Source organism: Pieris rapae, chromosome 1 (genome assembly GCF_905147795.1).
Source record: "Pieris rapae chromosome 1, ilPieRapa1.1, whole genome shotgun sequence".
NCBI classification, from domain to species: domain Eukaryota; kingdom Metazoa; phylum Arthropoda; class Insecta; order Lepidoptera; family Pieridae; genus Pieris; species Pieris rapae.
Genome location: NC_059509.1, coordinates 7049276 through 7065388, shown reverse-complemented (window position 1 = coordinate 7065388; position 16113 = coordinate 7049276). Strand labels below are relative to the sequence as shown.

Here is a 16113-nt window from a genome sequence, read left to right as displayed (position 1 = left end):
AAATTGTTATAAACAAAATTATATTACATTCTGCTATATACATAGAAGTCATTAAAATAATAAATCATCACTACCAATTACAATTACTAACATTTAAAATACATTTATGAAGCACTAAAATACACCTTTTCTTATACATTATCTTATTAGGGAAAAACTCACTACAACTTTTTCCTTGTAGTTATTTTTTAGAACAAAATTAATAACAATGTTAATTTTGATCTAAAAAATAACAACAAGGAAAAAGCTAGTATTCATGAAGAAAAGGGCTGAGACTTAGATATTTTTCATGAATACTCCACACTTTAAACTAAACAATTAATGCCTGTCGCATACAGACAGATCTTTGCAAGAATGTTAGAAGAAAGACAAAATTGGGGTACATGGCAAAAAAATACTCCTCAGAGACAGAAAGAAAACCAGGGAGAATATAAGTATATAGTAAAGATTAGCCGTCTCAAGGAGATGCTTAGATATTCATGCCCCATTTTGATTGTCCTTGTCTTGTCTAAAAAAGTCACATAATTTCTTTGACACTCAAGCAAAATGCCACCGTTTTGGTATCTGAATGAATCGGTTATGCTTTACAATGATACATTTTTAGCACTTGTAAAAACATTTGTGGGGGGGGGGGAAGGTAATAAATGTAGTAAATATTTTATATTAGTAGTCGTAATCGTTATAAGTTTGTTCACAATTTGTGCGCGTACACAATTTAGAGACAATACATGAATAAACATTTATACTTTGAAGAGTAAAAATATTGTTTATTTGCGAATACTTATTATTCTTATTTGGTTAACCAGCATATACCTAAATACCGTAATGGCTACGAGTCGTTTTACAAAAAAGCTTTTTTTGCTACATCAATTATATACCCTCCACATTAGCTATGTAACATTTATATGGCATATCAAATTATATGTTTTGATTGAAAATAGATTTTTATCGTCTATCTCTACCTTAAATGCAGTGTTTAGTTTCACAGGTCCCTAATCATTATAATTAATTAAAAATGTACATGATTTTCAATTTTATTTACAAATTAAAACCAATATAAATTTGATCGAAATCACCAAAAAATATTTGTTTCTTATTTAATACAGTAAAATAATGAAATTGATTCAAAAATATTTTTTCTAATAATGTGACAGTTTATAACTGACATTGTCACAAATTGACTATGCCATCATTAAACTGTCAACCGGGGATTTTAAATGTCAGTTAGGTACAGTAAACATGCATTAACATGTTATAACGGTCATCTGTAAGTTTTATATATTAACCAAGCCTATACACGCTTAGTTAGTAGATGAAATATCTACTAATAATTTTAAATTTTAAAAAGTTAACGTTTACGTGTTTTATTCCGGTTAAATTCCGTTTTGGATTTACTTCAAGATAATTCACCGATCGGCGCGTTTTGTAGCCACAAGTCGTGAATAAAACTGTAGAGGTCATCGCTAACTGCGACCTGAAAATAATAAATTCTCTAATAAATATTAATACATCATACATTGAAACATTAATTTTACAGACAATATAAGTACTTGGTTTTGGCCTTATATTTTTTGTGGTGTGGTTATTTTTCTTAACTAGACCTTAATACCATAGAGGCCGTTAAAGTAGTACGTAAGCTGATTTACAGCATTTTATTCGCCGCCCCTGCTCAAGTAAGCAAAACTCTCAAATAATGGACATAAACGTATGTTAACGTTTTGTAGGAATCCTCGACAATGCGTTTTGTTATCAAGCATAGACAATGTGTGTGTAATTTGTGTGAAAAAGTAAGTAATTACTGTTGACGTAATCACGAATTAGGAAAATCAAAGACCCCCTGGCGTCTATAGTGTTTACGTAATACTTGAACCCATACGCCGCCGATTTTAGGTATTGAAACGGCAGCGAGGCCAAGGAACACAAGGGAATACGGAATAGGCACCGTCCACACTCACGGCTTTGCGTCGTGGACAGTGTGGATGATGTTTACTAGATAGGGTATGAGGGAATACTAAGTTCTATAATCATTAAATTTATTTTTTATAAAAGCTAATTTATTGATACTTTTGTTAGAAATAAATACCTTATATGGTGTAGGATTCAAATTTCTCTTGATATCCTGACGTAGAGTTCTTAGCGAGGCCTGAACTCTTTCACGAACTTCGGACAACGGCTTTGGTGCGGTGCTGATCTGTCCGTCTTTCCAGTATATCTGAATTATTTTAAATACAATCAAAATTGTATCCATAAAGGTACATTTATGAATGTCCAGGCTGCCAAATCAAGTATGTGTGAGAGGAATTGGCAAGAACGTCGTTATTTTGATCGCCAACCTGAGTTTACCTAACAGAAATTTTTTATTTCACGCCACTATCCATAACATTGACAGGTTCAAAGAAAACCATGTAATATATAAATTAATACATACAATGTGTGACTCATTCCTTATAAAAATAATCAATTGCAACTTTCACACATCTATCTCTCATGATCACAGCGTAAACACAATTTGATAGAATAAGACAAAATAATACAATAGTGAAAGGAAGACACTACGTAAGTGTTAATGTATAACGCCAATGTATTCATTCATATATGTATACGTAACTTTAATTTTGATAGTTAGTATCAGACGTAAAATAATTTAATGAATTGGACAAATAATTATATAGTTTTTGGTTTTGGTCTTTTAATAATAATAAATCGTTTATTTGCCAAGATAGAAAACAATTAGATCGATCAACAATCCGCACAATCAGCCATTTAGAAAAAGGCATGCAAATGTTATTAATTTTTACAATATGGTATAATAAGAATATTAACACAATGTCACAATAATAAGTTAATTATAATTTATAATTGGTGTCAAAATGATGGTCTAAATTAAACTTGCCTTTAAAAATTTAATCACCTTCCCCTTGAAATAATTATCACCTTCCCCTTGAAATAATTACATGGCAGTGATCTATAACTTCTAGGAAGGTGATTAAACAACTTACATAGATAATAAATAGTCTTAAGCGGAGCGGGCATTACTATCAGACTGAACCTTATAGGAACGTCAAACTGAAAATAAAAAAAATAAGTATTTTTACAATTCCTTTACCTTATAAAGATGTTCGACTTTGCTGGGTATAACGTAAGCCCTCTTGGATTCTTGGAAGGGATGACGACAGAGTACTTTCTGCCCGACCTCAGGCGCCGCTTCCGACGAACGTTGCAATAGATCTATCAGCGCGTGACCATCCGCGCCGAATAATCTATACGCCTGGAAATATCAAGTATATACATTAACTATCCTTGTAGAATTATCAGGCAAGTGGACCCATTTTTCTTCAGTGCCAATAGATGATCTTGAAAATAAAGCAGAGGTAGAGTGGAATGCATGATGCGCCAAGGCCGATCTTCTCACTGGCCTTATTACTTAAAATTAACCTTATTGCAATTACTGCAGGAATATACAAAAATATTGCATTTATTTCTAGAAACACTGCGTATAAATGGAGCTGTTATAACTGTGAACAGCTTTCCAGCCAGTGGACTGTGAAATGTGTTTAAAATTATATGTAACATGTGTACATTTCAGGAGTATCTGTATGGTATTTGTAGTTTATGTATTAGCAATAAATATATGAGAGAATGAAACCTAAGGACCTAACGCATACCTAAGCCCTACAGATACTCTGTACATATAGGTATACCGTAGCACTTAAATAGTGAATATATATAAATGTAAGAATAAGCACCAAGAGACATAAGACTAAGCACTAATAGACAGAGCACTGCGGTTGGATCAAAGATTAAGGAATTATCTTAAATCTATCGGGCATTCTCACTAATTAACTCGACAATTAAGGGCTTGAAGACTTTTTATTTTAAAGTGTACCACATCATACATAGTACTAAATCTACGGTAATAATATGTAACAAATAATTTCATCTAAAATGTATTAAAATTAAGGTAAAATTAAATTAAAGAAAAAAATTACAATTAAAATATACACTATTTAAGAAAATACCGGAAAGATTTGTTTTGTTTATGTCTACAATTATGTTTCTGTAACTTATAATCATTAGTCCAAAATTCAAAAAGTTATAACTAAAACAGTGAAAAATTTCCTTTTCCGCTTTATAACCTTTTCTTCTGACTTTATCAAAATTCTGTATATATTTTTTTTAATTTGAAACGCTGTTACAGCGCTCCAAATTTACCCGGGTTCAAGCTTCACTTAAAAAAAATACCAGCAAAGTCTTCGCCATATTCAAACCTTATTTATTTTAATAAAACCTTGTTTTAATGTTGGTGGTGTATACCTATTCACACACACACAATATTATTCCAGTGTGCTGTTGGTGTATCGCGCACTTTCAGCGATTAATATCAACCACGTGACCCGTGTCAGCAGTTCGTCAACGTTCAAATACCACATATTTAAAATAACTCGTGTGAGCTGTCGGTGTATCGCATCTTCAGGTATTAGTGTGGAACATCCACGTGAGTAGCGTCAGCAGTTCGCCAATGTTCAAGTGACATCTGATTAAGCAAAAATCAGTGGCGTTATAAAACATTTAAAATTCCTCCTGCGTATGCGACAAGATACTCAAAATTGTTCAGTGTACCTCGTACGAAGTCGAATTACCTGCGTAATTCTCCAATGTTTAGGGTTTTGTCGAACTATCACAACCATTTTCAAGACATTGCCTGGAGAAGCGGGAAGACTCCGATTTTTTTAAGTAGTAGTTTTTTTTTTTAATTAATAAATTCTTAGTATTATTTGTTGCTTCTTTTTAATTTTGCAGTTTTTAGTTTTATTCTTTTGTTTTTCTTTTAAATGACACTTTGTCTTTTTATGCTTTGGCTTTGTGTATTGTATTTGTGTTTTGTATAATAATATATGTTAAGTAGCTGTTGGATTACTTATTATTAAATAAATAAATAAACATTTCATCTGGGCCTCAGATTTGTATATCTGTTTCGTGGTTATTTATTTTCCTTGATCGACTGCTACTTAGCGTTGTACCTGACATTTGCAGCACTTTTTCAGTTTAAGGCATGCTTGTGTCCTCAAGATTTCCTGCACTGTACGAACGTGTATTGTCTACTTTTATGTTTAATGCTCACATAGATTAGAAGTCTAGTAGATAAAAGTTGTAGGGATTGATAATACAAAAAACCACAACAAAACAGTCAGCGTTAGTATATATCTAACTTTTTTGTTTGTTTTTATGTTTATAACCTATATATATACGGCATAGGGTCGCACGTTCAAAGCCGGGGCTAATACAATATAATTTATATATTGAATTTATAAGCGATTATGTCAGACCTTTATCAAATCAAAAACAAAAAAAATAGCTCTACCCTTCGGTTAAAGCAAAGTTGAATTGGTTCAACCTCAGCTTACCCGAAGTGAAAATATTTCGAGCGACTATAAACGGACCGTGCTTGAGAAGAAAAAAACATTTTCTGTTGTTCACATTGAACTATAGCTTTAGGTTTTTTAACCTCGTTTGGAGTAGTTTAAGTTTTGCAGCGCACCTCCACTATGTGGAACCAGCTGCCCACTGAAGTGAAAGAAGTATTGCCGAACCAATTGGCTTAGGATGCAAAAGAGCGTACCAGTTTTTATAGGGCTATCAAAAAACTTGCGAGCCTTCTTCTAATGTGTGTCCACTGGCGGCGGTATCACTTAAGCCTCATTTGAGTTTCTTAATTAATATATTTTATGAGAATTAATTGTTCATTAATAGGGCTCAAATGGGAAAGGTTCATAACATTGATATCAAATAGTTTCTTAATTCTTGCCGTTTATCAAGAATACTTTGATGCATAATTATACAAATTATTATTATACATATTGACAAAGATAAGATAAAATAATGTAAATATACATAAAATATTTCCGCTTAGCACAATCTTAAGCACAGGTCATAAATAAAAACAAATAAGAAAAACCTTACCGTAAGATTTTATAACTCGTGTTTAAAATTTTCTAACCATTTTAATAAATTCTAACGGATATAACAATAAATTTAATGAATTACATCGAATAAGAAAAAGAATATTTAGGCTAAGTACATAAAAGTAAAGAATTGTTTCATCACAAGATGGCGTTGAAAGTAACTTAAAACGCGATAAGGTTTTACGTCACATTTAGTATAATTCATATAATTGCAATACAACATTGACGTTTAAAGGTCCTGCGTTCGAATCTTAGAAATTTTTGATAGTGATTAACACTTGGATGTGCGCGTCACTTTGATATTTATAATATGTATATAGTATACACACTACATTTAAATTAGCATCAAGAGTTCAATAAATTTCTATTTAATACATTATTGATTGATTATACAATACAATTTACAAGTATTAAACACTTGTAAATTGTATTGTATTGTACATACAAATGTAATGACAATTGGCAGGTGTCAATTGTCATTGGTGTCGCGCACATCCAATTATCAACTACCAACTATTGACTATTGAGTCATTTGCCTCATCACCGTAACTCGTCAAGATTCGAAATTCATATTTATTCATATAGTAGTTGGTAAAGCTTCTTTTTTTAATATATATATATTTAGGCAATAGTTTTAAGTTTAACCCAGTGTCATAAATCGTCATTTCAAGTGCAATCATGGTCATTGAGACCACCTTTAAAATAAACAAGTTCTATTTAAAGGTATAATACTCGCATAAGATGATAATTAAGTATTCTTACCTCTTTGTGACCGGGAATTGTTACTTTTCCGACATCTTGGCTGAGCTTGATGCGTGGCTGACCATTTATTTCTACCAACTTGTAGACACATCCCAAGGCTGGCTGACGCTGGCATGTAACTGATAAATTATTATTATTTATTATGTATTTTAAAATTAAAAAATACTTAACGTTACATGTACGTACGTATACTTTTATATATGTTAATTAAATGAAAAACTATAGATTTGCCGAGATACCCGGATACCCGGACATTTGATGCAGACACATTTTTTAAGGCGTATTAATTACATTTTTGGCGGGAATCGCTCGCTGGTAATACCCATTTCACCGCAAATATAAAGCGTAATTAAACAATCATATTTAATATATTTTGTAGGAAATTAATTGCTGCTAAAATAAGGAAGGAAGCATTTATAATCCTATATTGTATATACATTTTAGGTAAAGTAATGATTTTTATATTTGTCATGAACTGTTGTATATTTAAATAAATTAAATTTTCATTCTTCTATCTATGACGTTCTATAAAAACACATTGAAAAATTACAACAAATCTCTCTTAAACAACAACTTTATTTTCAAAATTATGGGGAGTCGTGTTCCATCTTTAATATTAGCACCATAAAGACGTCAATTACAATTACATTAACTTCCTATACGACTTAAAATAAAAATAAATCAGTGGCGCTACAACCTCTTTTCGTCTTGGCCTCAGATTTCTGAATCTATTTCATGATCATTTTAATCTAATAGGTAAATAGGTGATCAGCCTTTTGGGTCTAAGTCATGTCTGTTTCCTCACGATGTTTTCCTTCGCCGTTCGAGCAAATGTTAAATGCGCACATAGAAAGTAAGTCCATTGGTGCACAGCCGGGGTACGAACCTACGACCTCAGGTATGAGAGTCGCACGGCCAACACTGCTATACTTACTCAATAATTTCGATTCGATTATCCTCAATTGCTACGCTAAATAGCCTTTAATACTCCCCCAACAATTTGTTCAAGTCATTTGCCTAGCTGTTTGATCAACTGGCTGAACATCGTTTAGGCCGCTAGTTAAATCGCGCCTTTTTGTTAAAAGGCTAGGCTGTTAATTGAACTGCTAATTAATCTAGTTGGCTGCGACAGCTCCACGAAACTTAATCGGCTACCAGCACAATACAACATTTTTTCCACTACATATCTTGAATCCACTTTTATTTTCTCACACTACTATTAAGTACTATAATATATTCAAATTGTTTTTATTTACTATATTATTATATAGTTACGTTATCTGTAATCCTAAATAAAAAGTAAAAATGTCCATTTACAAGTGAAAATATAAAAAAAAACATACAGACCTAAATGTGTTCCGATGCCAAAACAGTCAATTGCATGACCTTGCTCATGAAGACTCAATATGGTGTCTTCATTTATATCGTTTGAGGCGACGATAGTCAGCTTAGCGAACCAGGGCAGGGCGAAAGTGTCAGCTATTTTCTTGAAGGTATCTCTCGCTAATACTGAGAGGTAAGCCAAATCGCCACTGTCGATTCGTATCCCAACAGCTGTATATCCACACTCGTGTAATGCCAATGCAACAGCGCAAAAGTTCAGTAAACCGCTCCTATTAAAAAATATTATTTAAAGCTAAATTTCAATTTGGTGTATAAGTCATTATTATTTCCGAACCAATTCGACTCGAGGCTCGAGACTCGAGGGTCCTAGCAACACGCGCTAATTAAACTAATAATTTTAACAGTTTTCTCCCAAAATACATTTCTAAAGCACAGTGACTGTCACAATTTGAACACAAGAAGTAGGAACAGACTTTCTTATTCAGCTTTCAGACTCCATAAAACTGCTCACAAATTTATGGGAAAATGTATATATATTATAACAAAATTCCAGATAAAACCAATCTTCAGTTAACTAAGTATAAACTTTACATCGAGGAAACCCTAATGAAAAAAGCATATTACAAAGTTCAATAATACATGGATGATAACAAGGTGTTGCTCACTTGTTATCTAATGCCGCTATGAGATGGCGTTTATTTCACATACACAAATTGTACCAATGAATCAATGACTTTTGAAAAATTTGAATTAGTGTATTCGTTTTTTTGAGGGAATAGATTTTTCTTAATTGATACTACTGATCTTTCTTTACAAACACGGTTGAAAATGTATATGGGATGGAGTAATCTTTTAATTCTTTTAAAACACCGGCAACGCACCCACTAAAATGAGTGTCTATGGGTTGGGAATGCGTTGTATTATATAAAAATAAACATAAATTATATATAATAATCGTAAAAGTGCTTGGAAAAAGGTGACAATAACCGTGCAATGAATATGCATTTGTGGCATAAAAGTTGAAAAAACGTCCTTGTATATAATTAGTTTTATAAAAAAGTAATGATAACGTGTAACTGGTGAAATTTTGAGGCAATGATAAGAGACTTGTACAATGAATAAGCAATTATCGTACTATATTGAAATTTACTCGATATTGAAATAAAAAATATAAATAAGTATGTAATAATGAAATCATTATGATCTGTTTTCGTTCACATATTTAAAATGCAATATTTATTAAACTATCTAACATACTCTATTATTATGTGAATACGTAATACATACAAATGAAACATTCAATATCATACTGACCTCACATCCATGAATATTTTGTTAATATATTTTGTTAATATATTTTGTATGAGTTTTGTGTAGGTCAATGTTATACGGAATGTATGTGCAATCCCTACAATGCAACTGTGCCCAATGATTCTGTCCGAATGGGACGTGACGTCACACTGAAGCAAAGACCTGGTGCCTTTTTATTTACATCGAAGCGCCGTCTACGCACTTCTGACAACCCTGACCGTGTGCCGTTTGAGATGTGTCATGCCCTCCGATGATAATGAAACTGTTCTGTCTTTAAGTAGAGTTGCAACCTTAGTCAAATAGCCAAGACAATCCATTTCCATTGAAATAAATCGTGGAGGTGGCAACCCTACATAATGAGCGATAGGTCAATGTTGCATTCATGTTTACCTCAGTGTGCGTTCGACCGTGTATCCACATCTACTACGGATAGCCGGTGTAATACCATTGGTTCCACAGTTGCTATTGTAGCCGGAATGCCCATTCATGTGTTGCCTGTGCAAGCCATCAAAGCGGTACCTCTTCACGTCGTAGGTATCGACCAGCGCGAGGAAACCCGAAGGAAACGCTAGTGCATACGATATCAAAGCCGCCAGCTCTCCGTCGCTCGCTTCTTCGGGAGACGCGTCCAATATCAGCGAGAGCCTGTTCCGCCAATCTAAAGCTTTCTCTAAAAGATTACATTGCTCTTGTGTTTCGGCGTGTTGCAATGTAACGCATTGTATGTCATCAAGTGTACTGAATGACGTCACGTAGGAGTGTGCATGCGTCCCCTTTACGGGGATATTGAACATCTTGCCCGCTAAGACGTTGCTCGTACCATCGAAACCTCCTGAAAGATGTATTTTATTTATGTCTAACTCGATTTCCTTTATGAATTTGGCAATTGCAAAATGTTATGAAGGGTTTTTCATAAAAAAACTTTTTTTTTAATAATTACGAGAAGAATAATAAAACAATTTTAAAACGTAGTAATTGGTTAAAAACTCCGGCTCCGGTGACGTAAATAATTGAAGATTTGTGTATATGATTTAGCGACAAAATTCGATTTAAATCGTCATAATCTGTTATGTAAATCATCGTAGACAAATAAAATGTATATATAGCACATACCCAATGTCAAGGGTTATTGTTGCGTGATTAAAACAAATTAATAAAAGTATTCGAAACTTTTATGAATGGATAACTCATTCGATCGCGGTATAGAAGTTTAGAAATGGTGCCTGGCACCGCGAGGTTTAGTTTCACAGCAATGTAAGCCGCAGACAACGCTACTTAATCAATAATACGCCAAATTTACCTTGAGAAATTTTTCAAATTATATGTTACTAAAAAATCCAATATTTTTATTAGTCATAATTTTTAATAAATAATTATAAAACTGCGATATATGCATTTATTCTCGTTAAAGAACATTTTGGTTTAATTTAGTTATTTTGACGTTATAAAATACGAGAATAAAGTCATTTTTGTATTCTGTAATACGAACTAATTGAGAGAGAGAAATGGAACAGATTAAAGCATATTTTGGTTACATATACTCACCAATATAAGAGTATTTCGATGCTGAAAGTCCTCCATCCGGTCCCTGTGCCCTTCTCAGTCCAAATTCCAATAAAGAGATATGTTTGCCAGCAAACATTCTGTAGCGAGCTGCATTTGTAGCCATAAGACTGCAAATTGAGTACGTACATGAACAACGTTATAAATTTTGAGTTTCCTGCCCATTCTTCTCCACACGAAACTATTTTGGAAGCGGCAACTATAATCATCTTTATATTTTTATTAACGTTTCAAGGTGCTATTTTAGGTGGACTAATTGGAATAAATAATTTAATTTGAACGTTATGTATGGATGCTTCCAGAATTATTTAATTATATATGTAACACCTATACATATAACAAACATTCGGACGGCTATGGCAGTGGCGCGGCAGTAAAGCCGGTGAACCAACTTCCTCCAACTTTAATTTTGTTCCCTTTGGAGTAAAGACCCTTACGGGGTCGAGGTTCATGTGCACAGGCGGTAATTAAAGATATAAGTTGGCAACTGGTAGATATTGGTGATCCTGGTGCTTTCCTCGCTCAACAAATAAGTATCGCAATACATCGAGGAAATGCTGCCAGCGTTGAAGGTACACTTCCACGACGTAGTTTTTAATTTCTTTTAGTTTTATATTATTTAAACTTTTTAGTATTATTAATATTATTACTATGTAGGTGAATAATAATGTAAATCGTGTATATTTGTGTTGGAAATATCATTATATTTCATAGATAACATAGGAGCATATAATAACTTAGATAAAGTATGTATAAGATGCAATATTTTGGGATCAAGTTAGCGATATGAGCTTGATTATATCTAATTTAATTTCTTTTTCTGTCGCTATCTTCGTCTGCCATCAGCCAGCAAAATTGGCTTAGAAATTATAAGAGATATACAATAACCATTTTCAAAATTATCTGGAAAGGGGATTAATTCCAATCCAAAACAGTTACTGTAATAATTACCCAATATTATTACACTATACCGTTCCTATACTATGAAGCTATATTGTACAATTGTACATATTAAATTATTCACCATTTTTTACAAATAAAGTGCCCTTTTTTTTAAGTTTAGCACGAATCATTATCATGTTAAACAATCATAAAGAACTTAGCACTTATATAGTAAATGAGGTATAACCTGCACATAGTAATTAACTTGGTTAGCCAAGCGTATCAGATATTGTTATCGATATACTGTATTTAGGGCGCTTTTCAGAATTCTTTTAAATCCCATTTAACAAAGTATCTTGTGATCGTTAACGTTGTCATATACCAACAGATCACTAAATTCTCACGACTTCTTTACCTAGATTTTGATCTAGGTCCCACTTCGCATCTTTAGACGTACAAAGTAGTATTGATAGACACGTAAATCATATGGAACATTTGTTTTGATTTTCGTTGATCCAAATTCTACATTCCGAGCCTAAATGAAGGTCACAGTCTGAATTATCGCTCTTTAACTTGGGAATAAGTGTGTAGATGATTTGTATGTACAATTATTTCTTACATATAAAAAGTAATGTAAGAGTTAATGAACTTTCGTGCAAGCAGATTTTAAAATATCACAAATTCTCTATAGACCGTGCAAACTCAGCAAGTTCTAACTCAAAACAAAATTTCTCAATTATAGCTTTAAAATCATTGGTAAAGTAATTTAAATAAACATATTATTTGATGACAATTGTCATTCACTTCAGTATCGGCGGGTACTCTATACACACATAGTATTTATAGCTAAGTTTAAATATATTTAATAGCTCATATACCTTATTACTATGACGTTCTGTCGTAAGCAACGCGCGACCTTAGCACAAAATTATAACGCTTAAGGTTCTTAACTTAAAACATTTTCGTAAATATTATGAGCCATGCCTAATTATAGATATATATGCGACTTACCTTGCAAAATTAACCAGGGTCAAAAGAGTTGTCTCTAACAACTGAGCGATTATCAGCGGGCCTTCGACTCTTAATAATGGAACTCTGCAAGGAATCATAGTAATTCGAGTAATTACAATTTCGATGGAAAACGCACAGACCAGCCACTTTTGACTTTTCTTTTGCATTTGTTTTTAAAAATATTTGGACAGGTACATAAACTTTCTGTGACGACGAATCGAACTAATCTTGTGCGTTAACCACTAATAACCGGAAGTGGCTATAATGTCATTAACATAAAAGGCATATAATAACAATTGCTTGCTGTAAAAAATTTACATGTCTGTTTACAATGCTAGGAAATTAATTATATAATAATCAATACGTAACAGGCATGTTTCTGAGTCATACATCAAGAAGTACGCGTTTATTTTTATTGCATGACGAGATCAATGCGACGTCTAATTTAATGTTGTTTATTTTTAATGACCGCACAAAGGGAAGTTTGTGTACCTCTTACAACATAGAATTATTGCTCTTAAGTAATGCTTTTAAACCCTGAACATAATACTTTTATTTATATGAAGGGCACTAGACTTCATAAGTATGAATCCTCTTCTATTATAAGTACTATATACCAGCGTATATTATTTGGGCCGTAATCTAATTCGCGGTGTGTACGAGGGTTCTTTCAGTTCATTGTACAATGAAATTGCTTCGTTACTAGTTTACAAAATCTTAGCATATATTTTATTAAACAATAAAAATGTGTAAAGGAATAAAATGGTGTTTAAATTATTAACACTTTCATACCTTAAAATTAAAATTTTGTCAACATTTAAAAGGCCTGCCTTATACAACCAATTCTTTAAAATGACTGAACATACACTCTAAAGCAAATATTTAGCAAATCTTATCAGTGTCATAATTAATTTATTGGTCTTGTTGAATCTTTGGTGTTTTTATACTCTACATTTTAGAAATCATGTATTATTTTTCTATTAATAATTATAAGGGATAAAGGGTTGTACTTAAATTCTTCTGTTCATAAGACGTTTAATGAGTTTAAGTCTACAACTAAGTGTAAAAAATATACCAACATACCTTGGAAATACAACAGATCCTTCTTCGATGGCACTTAAAATGATATCTTTACAGGTTAAATCTTTTAAGTAATCAAAAAATGCAGATTCTATTGTTGATGGCAATGTTTGCCTTAAGTATTCTATATCTGTAAGACATAGAAATTATAAATTGAAATAAAGAAACGGAAAATTTGATTCATAGCTTAAATACTCCTAACTACTAAAGAATATAAAAGTTACTTACCACTGTCTGAATAATGAAAATTCTGTAAAAACTTTAAGCATTCTTCAAGACCAGCAAATATAGTAAATTCTCCTTGGAATGGGTTTGTGCGAAAAAATAGGTCAAACACAGCAACATCATTCACTTTACCAGATTTCCAATATGCATATGCCATTGTTATTTGATAAAGATCTATAATAATTAATTTAGCTGTATATATTTTTTTATAACAGTGGTATTACACCATATAAGTGAAAGAAAAATTAAATAATAATTGTTTAACTTAGAGAATACACAAATACAGTTTTGAAATGGTCAAGCCAATCAGCAAATTGTTTCAAACTAGACAAATAGTTGCAAGCTAGTACATTTGGAAATGCTAATATATTGTAATATGAAAATATCAAATTACATTTTAATAAAGGTAAAGACATATTCAATTAAGGCTTAATAAAATATAAATGAGATTTTAAATATTTAAATACAAGTCGTTGGTAGGTATGGGTATAGAAATTTGATTTATTAAAGGATCTTTAAAATATCATAAAAGTTAGTTATGTGGTAAGCATACAGAAACACAATGTTATAAACCTCTATTATGGTGAATGAGATATAAATAGGTTTGATAAGATAAAACTTCTGAGTTTTCTTTGTATGTAACTATAATCTTTAGCATAAATTATTAAGAGTAAAGAATATATCTCACAAAACATTAAAAGTAAAAAAATATATTATTATTCTATAAGCTTTCTTCTTTGGCCAGTTTTTTTTAATTTAGATTCGTTGGAGTTTCTAAGTCCATTATCTCGTCAAGAAACATAAAATAAAATTTGTTGAGGTCACTTGAGTTTACTAGATGTTAATTGATTGTAATATTAGTGTCACGCAGTGCATCATATTACTTATAAATTAAATATTATGGAAATTTCAATTAAAAATCAAAATCTTACCAGTAAGTAGAGGTTGAACGATTCCGTTTTGCCTTGCCATAGTTTTATCATCCAATGAAACTTTAGACATTATGATTGTGTACGGAAAGTATTTCTTTCTTATTAACAAAACAAACGTGATTAATGTTCAATATCTGTTGAGCGACTAATAGATGTAACAATAAAAACATCGTGATCTAACGACCTTAGATACCTACCCTTATCACCGCGCCAAACACTACTTGAATTGATAGCCGATAGAATCTAAATTGTGACAATTGACATACCATCATTTCCAGTTGTCAGTACAAAATTATTGTACTCGGATAGGGACATGATTGATGATTATTTATATTGTTTTGTTTTAAGCTAATATTTAATAAGGAATAAATAAAATAAATCTAAGAGATCATCCGCTAGACGTTATTTGTAACTTAGGATTTAATTGATTATTCAGGCTTAAAGGTATGACTAAGTTAATGAAGTTCTACATAAACAAACTAGATTGCGCTGTATTAAAATAAGAAAAACTAACTTTTGAAGTCTTTCAATCGAGAAGGATTAGCGACATATAAGTTGAAACACTGACTGTCCGGCCTGAAGGAGGTAATGTCGAGATGTTGCATAATATTATATAATATACTCATAGGAAACGCTGTGACAGCCGATAGCGCGATTCAGGATAGACGTCATCCTGCTGATTTTATTTCCAGATTGTAAATGTCGCTACATATACATAAGTTTTTAAATCTGCGGTTTTACTTTTTTTTAATGTTTGATGGACACACCTTAAAGGCTTATTACACCACGCGATATTCAGACAGTCTTACTAAGATTCAGCCTAGTGTAATAAGAGTTAGCCAGTTAGCCTGTCTAATTAGACCGACCGAATGGGTTCGGCGGTGCTTACTGGCTTACTTGCTGAATATCGTGTAGTGTAATAAGACTTAGCACGCTAAATCATTCAGTCAGCGCGCGGCAGTCGCAGAGCAAAGACGTTTGTACATGTTTGTTTTCTGTGGCCGCGTGCACCATGGCGTGTTCGCAAGAAAAAAAGTACT

General features: G+C 32.2%; 1 protein-coding gene across 2 annotated transcripts; it reads right to left on the bottom strand.

The window, feature by feature from the left end:
• Positions 1–220: 220 nt before the first annotated feature.
• On the bottom strand, positions 221–15300 carry LOC110994336 (nicotinate phosphoribosyltransferase). Of its 2 annotated transcripts, none has more exons than XM_022260912.2 (11): positions 15074–15300; positions 14145–14315; positions 13920–14046; positions 12837–12920; positions 10926–11053; positions 9771–10212; positions 8073–8338; positions 6726–6844; positions 3107–3268; positions 2084–2212; positions 221–1474 (listed from the first exon to the last, which is right to left on the bottom strand). In XM_022260912.2, the coding sequence occupies exons 1-11, from the start codon at positions 15141–15143 to the stop codon at positions 1397–1399; spliced, it is 1776 nt and encodes a 591-aa protein (XP_022116604.2). In that variant the 5' UTR covers positions 15144–15300; the 3' UTR covers positions 221–1396. The 2 variants fall into 2 exon arrangements, with proteins under 2 accessions (XP_022116604.2, XP_022116605.2); XM_022260913.2 differs by having other exon boundaries at positions 9900–10212.
• Positions 15301–16113: the final 813 nt, after the last annotated feature.

What these genes read in the sequence shown, in the direction of transcription:
- LOC110994336 (XM_022260912.2), bottom strand. Translation starts at nt 15,143, where the DNA reads ATGTCTAAAGTTTCATTGGATGATAAAACTATGGCAAGGCAAAACGGA. An exon ending in ACGGTCGAACGCACACTGAG is followed by an intron (nt 8,339 to 9,770) that starts GTAAACATGAAT and finishes ATTTTTTAATAG; the next exon opens with GAGCGGTTTACTGAACTTTT. An exon ending in TGAATCCTACACCATATAAG is followed by an intron (nt 1,475 to 2,083) that starts GTATTTATTTCT and finishes TATTATTTTCAG; the next exon opens with GTCGCAGTTAGCGATGACCT.